This window comes from Postia placenta, assembly GCF_002117355.1.
Source record: "Postia placenta MAD-698-R-SB12 unplaced genomic scaffold POSPLAscaffold_9, whole genome shotgun sequence".
Taxonomy (NCBI): domain Eukaryota; kingdom Fungi; phylum Basidiomycota; class Agaricomycetes; order Polyporales; family Adustoporiaceae; genus Rhodonia; species Rhodonia placenta.
In genome coordinates this window covers 619,509-632,937 of record NW_020169840.1, presented here as the reverse complement: position 1 = coordinate 632,937, position 13,429 = coordinate 619,509, and the positions used below count along the sequence as shown (strand labels likewise).

At 50.3% G+C, this 13,429-nt stretch overlaps 1 protein-coding gene across 1 annotated transcript; it reads right to left on the bottom strand.

The window, feature by feature from the left end:
* Window positions 1–3,999: 3,999 nt before the first annotated feature.
* On the bottom strand, window positions 4,000–12,200 carry POSPLADRAFT_1145964 (hypothetical protein; the record flags this gene model as incomplete). The annotated part of the gene is made up of 22 exons (XM_024485865.1): window positions 4,000–4,449; window positions 4,505–4,734; window positions 5,005–5,043; window positions 5,265–5,894; window positions 5,943–6,100; window positions 6,151–6,548; window positions 6,597–6,923; window positions 7,017–7,195; window positions 7,251–8,051; window positions 8,105–8,307; window positions 8,366–8,504; window positions 8,560–8,639; window positions 8,727–8,821; window positions 8,940–10,035; window positions 10,184–10,741; window positions 10,790–10,886; window positions 10,931–11,199; window positions 11,254–11,337; window positions 11,404–11,609; window positions 11,667–11,913; window positions 11,969–12,102; window positions 12,162–12,200. The coding sequence occupies 22 exons, from the start codon at window positions 12,198–12,200 to the stop codon at window positions 4,000–4,002; spliced, it is 6,459 nt and encodes a 2,152-aa protein (XP_024337721.1).
* Between the last annotated feature and the right edge of the window lie 1,229 nt (window positions 12,201–13,429).

Sequence of the window (13,429 nt, the reverse complement as noted above, 5' to 3'; positions counted from 1 at the left end):
GATTGGTATGTAGCATCCTTTGTCAGTAGTGATGGACCGTGGAGTGCGACTAGGGCACGGTTGTTGGTCACAACAGAAGAACTGTAAGGATTTACATGCATGCGCCGGTCTCACATCATAACCTCTGCACCAAAAGGGCGCTGATCATATGCCAACTCATGACAAGAACAGAGATTTGGACCCGTCGCTTTCTGGGTCATCGTGGGAGATGTCGACCTGCTCTTGTGTGTCGAACACATGCTCAAGTCGAGAGCAGTTGAAGAATTTGTCAGCCACAGTGATGGAGGGAGGAAGGGGAGGTGCGCGTGCTATGAAAGGCTGTACCAGCTAGCTTACACCTATGGTGCCCGAGATGACACTGAGGTTTACAGTTCATGGGGGGCCCAGTACTGCTTTTGGCTAGTATGCAGCAGGAACCTAGTCCATGTGTCCATGAGGACAAGTATTGCCCACTGAAGTGCAGATACTGAAGAGTTCGTTCCTTAAGTGGTGGTGATGTATCATAGGCTATCTAAGTATGGTAAGGGTGCACACCACCCAACCTATAGGAAGTGTGAAGTGAGTGGGAGTTTGGGTGAACACTGGCAGCAGTGAGGAGTTTTGACCTAATGTTACAACTTGGGGTCAAGTGATGGGGGAAAACCAAACAAAGGGATGCTGAGGGTGTTTGACTGATTCTCACTGAAGCAATGGTGAGCAATGCTCAAACCTAAGGCTAGGGACAAGATAATATATTAGTTAGTGAAGTCAAGAAAGGATACAAAGGAAGGCTTACTGACCTAGGGACAAGAGGTCAAAACTGAGGTCCCTAGGACAGCAGAGGCCAGCTTATATACAGGGGAAGATAAGGGCAGGCTATGTGCACTGGTCCGTGCACAGCTGGTCCGTGCACAGCTGGTCCGTGCACAGCTGGTCCGTGCACAGCATGCTGATGCAGCCCTGGGGGCCAGTGAGTCAGAGTGGCTGTGTCAGCGGAGCCTGAGCTGTGCCGCGGACTGCTGCCCATCTAATCTAATCGTACAGTAGATAAGGACTTGTCCATTCGAGTGTATGGTACAGAGGTCATGGGTTCGAGTCTGCGAAAAGGAAAAAAATTAAAAAAACGGCTAGATGCCGTGTCAACTCGTGACAATTCTGCATCCTGTGCTATCAAATTGTGCACTTAAATTATTATTATGCACTATCCTTGATTTTGGTAGACTTTCAGCAAGAATTTGTTCTCTCCTGCAGCCCAATCTCATCAGACAAGCAGTTTGAGGCAGATTTAGGGCCTCAAGTGGAATAACATACTCGAAATTTAACAGAAATGTTACCATAAATGGACAGAACACATAGCGCACTCTACCAGCATGATGGTCCCTCAATTTAACTGTGTACAGTATTGCGACATGCTCTATGAGAGGCGCGATTGCACTGTGAAACGCACTTCACATGATCCGGAAAGTGCCATAAGGGGCTTGTTCTGCAAACCGGGTTAGGTTTCATGAAGACTAGTATGTTGGTCACAAGGTCCAATAACAAGATGTTGCACTAAATCCTTGGCCATTTCCGCAAAAGGGTCTTCACCTAGCTTAGGCTGTATTCGGCACCCCCGCCCGGCCTACACTTGCACGCCAAAATCGGAGGTGTCCACTTTGATCTCACACCTCGAGCAAAACAAGGCATGGACGCTTGTGGAATGACGTTCCAGCTTCATCCTGCACTTTGTCACATGCTTGTGATGGCAGCATCATGCTATCTCACCCTGCTTCCACTGCATGCAGGAATCAATTTTCCTGCACAAAATATCAAATCATGATTGAATTGAAAGCAAATAGCACCTATTGAATCTTACTGATGTAGAAATTGAATGGAAATTGAAGAAAAATCGAAGGAAAATTGAAAGAGACGATGGAAAATGGATTACATAATCGATTTTCCTTCGATTTCACTTCCATATTAGGTGCTAGAGTACTGATTAGGTAAATTAACTTTTCTTTCGATTTCTATTCGATTTTTTGTACCAGAAAATCGAATACCGCATGTAGTGTGTCGCGACTTGAGGTCAAGCGACAGGGGAAAACCTAAAAGCTGGGGGCGTCCGACTTAGATCTCACCGAAGCAATGGTGAGCAATGCTCAAACCTAAGGCTAGGGACAAGGTAATATATTAGTGAGGTAAGAAAAGGAATACAAAGGATGCTTACTGACCTAGGGACAAGAGGTCGAAACTGAGGTCCCTAGGGCAGCAGAGGCCGGCTTATATACAGGGGAAGTTTAGGGGAGGCTGTGCGCACTGGTCCGTGCACAGCTGGTCCGTGCACAGCTGGTCCGTGCACAGCTGGTCCGTGCACAGCTGGTCCGTGCGCAGCATGCTAACGCGGCCCCGGGGGCCGGTGAGTCAGAGAGGCTGTGTCAGCGGAGCCCGAGCTGTGCCGCGCACTGCCGCCCCATCTAATCTAATCGTACAGTAGATAGCGATGCGTCCATATCAGGCATGTAGTACAGAGGTCGCGGGTTCAAGCCCGCGAAAAGGAAAAATTAAAAAACGGCTAGACGCCGTACCAACTCGTGACATAGTGTTCAACACACTCTAAGACTGCATATACCATGCTCGCTACCTATTAACATCGCGATACACCTAATGAGAGCTGTAATTACAGCCCTGCGGTGCCCCGTACAAGCAGCAGTAGCCTGTTGAAGGGTGCAATTCTTTACAAATGTTGTAGAAACCATGCGAGAGAGACTCAGATTGGCCGCATGACTTGAAAGGCTGTGATGTATATGTGACATGGTGACCGGCATCTCACGTAGCATGGTGGCAACACCCCCGCCTGGCCTTGAAGCCAAGCGTAGGCACAGGCATAGGCCGGGTGGGGGTGCCGAATACAGTCTTACTATCAGATACGGGGTTTTGCAAACTCATGCATTGTTCCCTTCACTCTGCTTGAACCACCACAAGGATCGTTGTTATTTCACTCAGGCATTGTTGTAAATACATGGAGGAGTACCCATAATGAAGCTGGTGCCCATACACAAAGGACAGCCAGTGGTAGCGAGATGCCACATTCGAGGCCTCGCATTGCAGTAGTTCTGCAAATTCTATCACACCTGGGTCACAGCGGCAAATCTAAACTCCGCTCGGCAGACGTTGCAGGACTGCAAAGTGTGCTGCCGCATCGTGCCATGATCGAGCGCGGAGTGTGTACATATCATGCTGACAGTGGCAAATGTCACGCTTGCTCTACCAGAACAACCATCGCCCACCAGCCATGTCTTTAAGGGTGAATTGGGCTGGTGTACCAGAACACACAAAGCTGTAATATAACGGATCGGATGTCTGATTGTCAAGAAATACAATGAGTGTCTCTGGATCTCGCTCATCACATGTTTGCAGAACACCTTAAGAACAGTCTGCAGGCTGTCATTTCACTTCACCTTCATTTCCTCTCAATCGCTCTTGCACATAGCGTATACTAGGTGCCTACTAGCATCTACAGCAATCAAAATTAAATTTTCATGGTGTGCAGTGGAGATCACGCAGTTCTGCAAAATTGATGGGTTTTGCAAAACCCCGTATCTGATAGTAGGGCTTAGATAAGTAGGATAGGGATACTTATATCGCAGATAATTATAACCAAATATGGGCTATTTGGAATTATACCACTACACATCCTAGGTCCCAAGCCATATCGAAGACCCTGCCACTGACCTTACTTCGACGTGTCGGCTAACATCGCTGATACTCGTGTCGCTACCACAGCGTTCTGCTGCATCATAATGGGACATCAGTGAAGGACAGGTCACACCAGACGAGACAGTGCGGTGGCTCTTCGAAAAATACTTGAGCGGCCAGTGTTTGTAAGAGGAGATCTGCGTGTTTCGCGACAGCTGGTGTATATATCATGTAATTCTCATCAATCGTCGGTATCATATCTTTGCAACCGATACTTCTCCTAAATGCTAGCGAAGTTGACGGAAGATACTACGGGTGCGCGCATTGTTCCTCCGGCAAGATCGCTCACGATACAATTGCACCATTAATCCTCCAAAATCTCATCCACCGGTCGACGTCCGTGGGCCCCAGGGGCGTTAGGACGGAGTCTCGAAGAGTAGTTGACGCAGCACAACCCAGATCTATGGCCATAGTAAACGACAGGCCATTGTTGTCTCTTCGGTGATCCGCATTCTTGGTCGACTGGACGCCTAGACGCAGCCAATCAAGGATGCGGATTGCGGGCTCCAAATACACCTCGACACCTCGATCCATGGGCTGCATGAGGCTCCCCTCAAGAAGCCCGATCCATTCTTGATAAGGTACCATCGGCACCTTGAGTGACACCGCAATACATTGCATGATGTCTGACCAATGGACGGGGTGCGGATGTCGCAGATGAAGGACTGGCTCTTCTGAGTCCAGCATCTCGACCAGTGCTGCAGCGCCCACGTGCACAGGTAGCCATGAAACTTCCTGCTCACAAACGTTCTCAGTATATCTTTTGCATAAGCCTGACAGAGGAACGCACTCCTGTACCGTCTGGGACGCAACCGAGGGCAGAACTAGCCGAGACCAACGCAGGTATCCACTCAGAGGTCTTCCAACAGCCGTTCGCTGCTCCAGACATTTGACCGATACGTATTACGGTACCCATGATGCAGTGTTGGGCGGTTGCCTCGAGAACTAGCCGCTCCGCCACCCATTTCGATTCGCTGTATCCGGAGCCCACGGCCACGGACGCGTCTTCAATGGGCCTTTCTGCGGCGACGTTCGAAGCGCTCAGGTATTACAAACAATCATAAGCATTGTATACTTTTAAAAACTGCGACATTACCACAAAATACACCCGAAGTACTCGCGAAGACGAATTTGCGGGTTCGGAAGGTGTATAAGCGGGCAGACGCAAACGCAATGAGGTTGTGCAGCCCTTTGAGCGCAGGCTCGTATGCAATCAACGGAGCGTTCCAATCGATAGGCCAGGCTAGTCTGCCATCAGCGCACGTTCATCGTATAGGTGTCTGGACTGACCAAGATGTATCACATGCGTAATGGTCCGCTCGATCTGTACTTGGCCAATGGTAGACTCAGGTTCATTGGACAGACACGGAAGCGTACCTGGGCTACAAAGGATGATGGAAGACCTAGATCAATTTCGGTTAACTCGCCCTCAAGAAGGGTTGATTTGGAAGAGTTCAAGGCCGCGCAGTCAAGGCCTTGTGAAGTGAACGCAGATTCAACCCTCCTTCTGAGCGGCAGCGTGTTATGCATCCGGGAGATTGCATACACACGTTCGACGTCGGTATCCTCCAGCAGTTCTTTGAGAACATGTGCGCCGACGCGGCCAGTTACTCCAGTGACGAGGACGACTTTCTGAGACCTGGACTTCGTCGATGTGAGCGGCATTTCTCTACGCGGAAATGTGCCGTATTTATGGACCAATTGTGTCATTTCTCGAACTTTGTGATGACACTCGCGGATTCCATGCGAATCTGTGGTGCTTGCCGTTGTGGAGGACGGATTTTGAGCTAAACGTGCCGACAGGAGAGTTAAGAGGTTTGCGAGAGTCATACCGGACAGAAGCTGGATCTGCGAGATCGGTAGTAGATCACGTAGTGCAAATGACAGTGATGCCGCCGTAAGGGAGTCAAGGCCGTATGCAGTCAGCGGGACGTCCAGTGATAGGTCTTCTGAGGCAATATCTAGCAGCCGAGAGACAATGTCGCGCAACCCTTCTGCCTTGTCAGGAGCAGGCTGGCCTTGAACGTCGAGCGCGGATGCGTCTACTATATGGTTATACATGGAGGAGGGCCCCATGCTTGCGCTGACGGCATTCCAATCGAACGCAGGGATGTACTGCCAGACGGGGCCATCGCGTAGTCTCAATATGACATCCTCAATATAGGCACAGAGATCTAAAACTGGCATCAGTCACTCTCGATAAGGACGAACATGTTACATTAAATCACCTCGGCATGACATTCCCCAATCGCTCAGGTGCCTTATACGAGACATATATGAATCTCCGGATTGCGTTAGGAAGACGCCGGCATCCGTGATGATGGGACAAATAAAGGATGTTGCGTTTTTGTACTCCTGCAGCATGCCCGACAACGCGGTGTTCGCCCTGGGTGGGAGACATGAATAAGCAAGTAAAGGATAATATCGAACACTTACGCAGCATAGTTGGTCTGACCTGCGTTTCCAAACAACCCGCTCACCGATGAAAATGCGATGAGAAAATCAAGGCTCTCAATCGGTACGATCTTCTTTAGAGTACCGAATACTTCGTCTTTTGCTTTGAATGGGGAGTCGAATTCAGCCTGCGTCAGCATAGCAAATGTATGATCGATCAAAATAGCCGTCAGAATGAAGCAGCCACCCAGAGGGTGCTTGAGACTTTGCACCAAGCCACGCATATCTTCTTCCGAGAGGGCGTCTGCCCGTCTCGTTCTCAGTGTCAAGTCCGGGAGTTTCTCGAGATACCTCAAGATCGCTTGCGACAGATAGTCCCCCTTCCTGGTTAAACCCTGACGGTCTGATCGCGATGTTAGAACGATTTCCCGTGCTCCATTCTACTAAGTATGAGTTTCATTTACGAGTGGGCACTGCGCTGTGCTTACCTGATGCATCCATGCTGCGATGTGTACGCCTAGGCTACCCACGCCTCCTATCAAGAGGTATGATTTGCTACGCTCAAATAGATCTGTCCTTAATGGCACCTCTGGCGGTATGTGATCTACCAAGAGGAGCGGCTGCGTGTATAGTTCCGTCATACCCGTATAAGGTAGGCTGGCATTGAGGGCATCGCCGATAGCACACGGATCCGTCTCGATCACGCGCGCAACGCCCGTCTGGGGATGACGCCACGCGAAGACAGAGCTGTGACTCCCCGCCATCTCCTTGTAAACGCTAAGGAGTGAATCGTCCGTAACCCCAGTCACGATAATCTTGCGTGTAGTGGATGAGTGGTCGCGTAATGATTGATATGTTGCGTCAGAGTCTTTCATTGCCGAGGCTGTAATCCCGAGCTAAGAGTAGACTTCAATGATCTGGTGGCACAAGTCTCCATCGCCCTCGTCGACCAATATCTTGGTCTGCTTCAAGCGTTGCGGATGTGAAAACGAGGCCACTCCTACAGCAAGTGCAGCTACGACGCAGGCAACGACAGATAGTGCCTTGTTCTTGGTAGCATATTCCTGAGAATCCACCGAGGCCTCGTCTGTGAGCGATGGTGCAGTTGGACAAAGGCCCTTGCATAAATCCAGCAAGCAGACCATCTACGCCTGCTACACATCCGACGAAGCCTTGGAGCGAGCCGTATGCGGTCGTGACTGCAATAACGCGCACAGTGACATAGTCGTTAGCGGGAGGCGGCAGTGTGATGTGGGAAATTTGAGAATTCTCGAGTTTCCAAGGCAGAGCGGGATTGAACTCTGTCGAGCGTGTCGTTTGAGGTAACGGTAAGATCTTGGGGCTTGTCACTACACCGTCTGCAGAAATTATCATTTCCACTTCGGATAGTCGACCTCGCGTCATTAAGGTTTCGATAGCTTTTGCTCTGTGTCGTCGTGTCCATACGCGATCGAAGAGTACTGTGTATAAGGCCCAAGCACGATATTCTTTCCGGAGAGATCTCGCGAGGCCAAGACAGGCGTATCCATCGAGATCGTCGGACGCAATGAGCCATAGCGCTGAGGGAGCCAGGGGGTCCAGGCTCTTCAAAATCTTCTGCAATGATATCTCCTCGCCTCGCCGGTAGTGGATGAGCAGATCGGTCGAGTCGGAGCTGAAGGTCACAATGCCGTCGTCTAGAGAGCCGGTATCAAGGGGTACAGCGAGCCCTTCGTGTGAAACCGGCTGAAGGGTATAGCGCTTAGTGCACTGCCTTATATCTTGATCTTCACTTTCTAGGACTCCCAGAGCAGCGCTCAAGGGCACATCGGTCGGCGCGTATACTAGTTGGAAGCGCTGCATCAAAGGCTCCCCGTGACCGTGCAGCGCACATGTCATGTCCTGCAATGTGCACAACGGCGTACCATCCTCCTTGATCAGGAGACATTCGTATGTAATGGAATCTAGATCAACGAGATAAGCACCCAGCAGCCTACGGTACAAACATGAAGTATACCTGGAAACCACTGTGTCATCACGACATGAGCAAAGACCGTTCTTGGAAAAGGCTCTGAGAGCACCATGTTATGCAGGGTGAAAGATCCGCATGTAGACGAGAGATAGTATCGATGCTTGTCATTGCACCCGTTGAAATTCGGATGCACCATGATGTGCAGCGCAGCGTCCAATATCGCTGGATGTATGCGGTAGGTTTCTGCACTACAAAGTAGCAAACGTTGAATATTGTGTTGTATGTGATTATGCAAGGGATGCTCACCCTGGCAAGTCATCGTCGATACCGCGCACCTCTACTAACGCTTCACTTCGCCCGTATATATCGACACCGCGGAGGCATGATGTCACCCTCTGGTATGTTGGACCGTAGTTCGCAAAGAAAGAAAAACCACGGTAGAAGTCTATTTCCTTCATGAGTCAGTCAATCTTCGGCGCAAGCCTCCATTCATAATTTACCTTTCATGTTGACTCGCTTTAGCCGCGCTCTGATTTTTTCCAGATCGACTTCATCATTGTTTCCGACGAATTCGTGGGCCCTAGAGAGAAAACCGACGGCATGGATGCGGTCAAACTAGTTCATAGATCTTTTAGTCACCTCGCGCCAGAACGGCATTTGGCCTCACCTCAACCGGCCATTTCTTCGTAAAATCCACAGACGACGCACTGCGGATGCTCCATCGACTGCCCTCCAGTTGAACAGCAACATGCTTCGGCCTGTCTGAGGACAGGGAGAGGAATGAGGTGAACTCGATATTCCATTATTTTGTTGCACCAAACTCGAGTGCCTGTATGGCATTTAGCTTGCTGCGTCGTGAGACCAGAAAACATAATAGTACCATCTCAATGTAGCCAGCGGCCGGCATGGTCGGTTCATTCTTGATTATGTGCTCCGCCAATGCTGGGTGGGTCCTAGAATTGATGCGAAGCTGCGGATAGTTCAAAGGCCCGTTACGTTCTTGTCGCTGTCTGATCGCTTCTGGGGTTGGCGCTAGATAGGGAACCTCTCGTCTACTGAGTGGGAAAGGAGGCACGTCCACGTCTGGATCTCCAGCGCAGCCCAACGCATCAAAATCGATGCCGGTGTAACCCGCGACTACCAACTGGCCCAGGAAATCTATCAGGTTGTAGCACTCCTCGCCCTTTTCCGTCCGTTTTGTAGGGGACAAGGCACGGTGTGTATCGCCAGACATTGATGAAATGTATGTGCACAGCACCGGGTGAGGCCCCACCTCGACGAATATCGCGTTCGGCGCCGTCTCAAGGATCGCATGTATGGCAGTGGAGAACTGAACAGGTCCGCGAGCGCTGTCCCAGAAGTAGTCTGCGTCGAACGATGTGTTCGTCTGTACGCCAGTATAGGAAGAGTATGTTGTTATCACGGGTGCTGACCTCGAATGCCTTGAGAATACCTCAGCGACAAGCCGCCGGTACTCTTCGTGACAAGCTTCCATCAGGGACGAATGTACTGGTGTCCTCGTGCGGAGTACGCGCGCGAAGATTCCAATCTCTGATGCTGCTCTCACAACACTGTGGACACGAGAGGCATGACCAGAAATAGTGACCGCACTGGGACTATTGTAGCATGCGATTTCCATGCTTCCTTGCTCAGTGTCGCTGGTGATGAGCTGGAGTACTGTTTCCACAGAGCATGCGAGAGCTGCCATCGTCCCACCTTCTTTATCTAGCCTAGCCATGGCCTTTCCCCGAGCAATCGCGATTTCTATCGCCATCGCCCTCGAGCCCATGCTCGATGCTGCCAGAACGGCAGTGTCCCCAGCCGAGTGACCAAGAACAATATGCGGGCGAATACCCAGCCTAAGGAGTGTCTCGTAGAGTGCCAGTTGGAAGATGGTCAATGCAGGCAGGGTAGTCTCGATTGACCAAGGATTGCCGAGGTCACGCTCTTGCTGGTTCTCTGTGAAAAGCCCAGTGCTCTCCATCAACGAGACGCCGACTATCGACCGATAGACTTCGTCTAGTTCCTGAACAACAGAGCGGAAAGCAACAGATGCTTGGTACAGTTCGCGTCCCACTGCGATTACTCGTCAGCATAACACGGAATAGACGTGAACGCATATACTGACTTTCGTAATGTTGCGAACCTTGCCCTGAGAACACGAACACAAGTGGAGGCTTCTCCTTAGGCGCCAGCGTTGCCGGAGAGAACGACGAGAGCTGGCCATCGTTTGAGAGTGCGTATGAGCGCCAGAACATTGAGCGCGATCGCCGGCCGTAAATGCGGGACAGCGCCCCATGATCGCGAGGGTCCGTCTGACATAGCAAGTCTTGGACGGCAATTGCAGACTTTGGAGACAACCCGCTAGCGACGAGAAGCCATGGAGGCGGTCGCTCGCTTTTCCATATGCGCGGGGAGCGGCGGCGCTCACTCGGGGGTCCTTCAACAACGCAGTGTCCGTTTGCACCTCCAATGCCAGAGCTCGCCAGCGATATAAGATGTCGCCCATTCGGGGCGAAGCAAGGCAATGGCTCAACTTCGGTTGCGACGCGTAGGTTGTACTTGCCCCATTGTATGCTCGGATTAGGCACTAGAAGGTTCGCGGTGGGCGGGATCAGCCTGGTTCGGACCATTAAGCATACTTTGCAGAGAGAAGCAAGGAAAGCCGCGATCTCAAGGTGCCTGTCAAGCTGTCAAGAAAATTACATTCTATACAACGTCATAACGTACCCTATGTTTCCCTTCACACTGCCAATTATCAGCTCTCTTTCTCTCTGGAAAGTTTCGCCCACCCAATTGGATTCTGTCGGATCCCCCTGTGCAGTGCCTGCATGATAGTTAGTTGCCGAAACGTATGAAAAGGAGGAACACTACCGGTCGCATGGAGCTCCACGTAGTCCACATCACACGGACGACGCCCTGCTTGAGCAAATGCACGCAGCATAGCATTCTTTTGCGCAGACGCTACGGCAGCATTAACGGGACCTAGAGATCGCCGGTTCCGAGAATCTATACGACCATTCAATATTGCGCGTATTTGTTGAGAACTCCTTACTGTTGAATATATCTTGTCATTGTCTTTAAGAGCGTTCTGTAGCGTCTTCAATACCACTACAATGGCACCCTCTCCTCGCCCAAACCTACAAGAGCAGCATCAGAAGACTGAGATATCGTCAATATGGCACATGACTTACCCATCCGCGTTTGCATCGAAAGGCTTGCATTCTCCATCGGATGACAATACTCCTCCTTGTGTGTATGCCAACCATTCTGCCATCCTGAAGTCGCAGATATAAGACGCTGTCAGTCGTTGTGGAGAAACATATATCTGTATAGACATTGACCTGTGATTGATTTGACAGCCGCCAACAAGAGCTGCCTCGCACTCTGCATTGCGTAGAGCCTGCACGGCGAGGTGCATTGCATACAGCGATGAGCTGCAGGCGGTGTCCAGCGCGACCGACGGACCACGGAGATCGAGATGGTATGACACACGATTCGCGACCATGGCTGGTGCGAACCCAAATGAGCCCTGCTTATCGGCATCCTCCTGTGAATTATTTCAGACACGTATAGGGATAGAAATGTAGAGAGAAGGGAGACATACGTGACCAGCCACAGAAACACTGTCATGGGCCACCCCGCTCATGTAGCACCCGATATTCTTCCCCCTGTAATCAATGCCCGAGTCGACAAGACTTAGGAAGCTGGTTTCGATCAGTTTACGTGTGCTCAGCGCCATCGAAGTTGCGTCCTTGTTTGTGATACCGAACTCCATATAATCAAACGATTCGACGGCTTTCAAAAATGCCCCCGTGTCGGTCACAACTTGACCCAGCCCCTTTCCTTTGATTCTATTGGGATCAATCAGTATCCACGTCTAGCTGCCTATCCAGATTGGAGACTGACCCATGAATATTGAAACGCTCTACAGGTATAGTCTGGTATGCTTTGCCCTTCTTTAGCAAGAGACGGCAAAATACATGATAGTCTAGATTGGAAGGACATGCAGGGCCGCTAGGTAGTTCTGCAGCAATGCCAACCTAAGCAGATCATGAACAAAGGGTTAGCACATGAAAACACAATCTTAATGAGCATTTACAATTGCAACTATGCCGCCTGTGTCCAGGGTGCAAGACATTGTGATGGTCAAGTGTATAGCCGATGGGCCTTGGTCGCCATGTTTCATTTTATCATCTCATGGCTGTTGAGCACCAAGTTCGGCACCAGCAACATTTGGAGATGGGAGCGTGAGATAATAGTACACGCCACAATGACAGTTGTGCAGGCTCCCCCGATGAACTCGAAGGAATCACGGACATGATCAGAAGCGGATGATACTGGATCGCGTTAGCATGCTTCTGCAATCGCCGACGATAATTATACTGAGCACTTTCTCGCAGCTTTGTTGGAGATTCTCGTATAGTGTGAACACTGATGGTGCCGGTGACCAGACAGTCCGAAGTCGTCGGTCGACAAGGTTTTTATACATAGCAGTGCTTAAAGCCATAACATTCCAGTCAGATAGGAATTAGTATATTCACTGGCGTGCCGTTACGTCGAAATCGTTACCTACAGATAGACATTGTTTGCCCTGTATCGTTCTTGCTGAGCACCTAGCGGGAATTCAGGTTTGCCGTCGAAGCGTGACATAAGCTTAACCTCTGTATGGTCCGAAATGGATGTTGATAGGTTGGTCCTGGGTTCAGGTGACAGAATGTTTGTCATCTGATTGGTTGGTGATTATAGCACTGACACAGAATTGAAGCCTTCGTTCCAGCTCTCACAGATCGAATGCATAGACCGAGCAAATACGGGAACAAACAAGACCACACAAAGTGAACTGGTAGATTGGGTCGACGTTGATAAGGTTACGAGATTCATCGCACCTTAAATGGGTAGGCTTGTTATTCGTAATCTTAGGGAAGCCCCTGCACGGACGACCTTACCACCTATAGTCATTCAAACCTTAATCTTGACAAATAGAATGGATACGGCTCCTGAGACGAGTTATGGTCACTGAGGCTCCTGACTATTCTCTCCTCCGATCGTCGGGGGCATTCATCCGAGATCGGAGAGCGAGCTGCAGTCCCAAGTCCATGATCGTGAGTTCGAATTTTGTATATGGTAGCGTCTGTTCCATTCCCATGAAGCAGATCAAACCTTAACCCGCAGGATGCGAACAGGCTCGGATCTAGAGGGTCCGCATGGTGTCGTATCTGTTGCCAAGCGAAGCTGTATTGCAGTGTCTGATTGTTTCCCATAATCATAGAAGTCCACACTTGAACAGCCTCGTTGAATTTGTGGCGTCAAACTGGTGCTGATTCGCGAACTCCGAGGGTCCTTGTGAGTAGTTGTATATAACTAAGC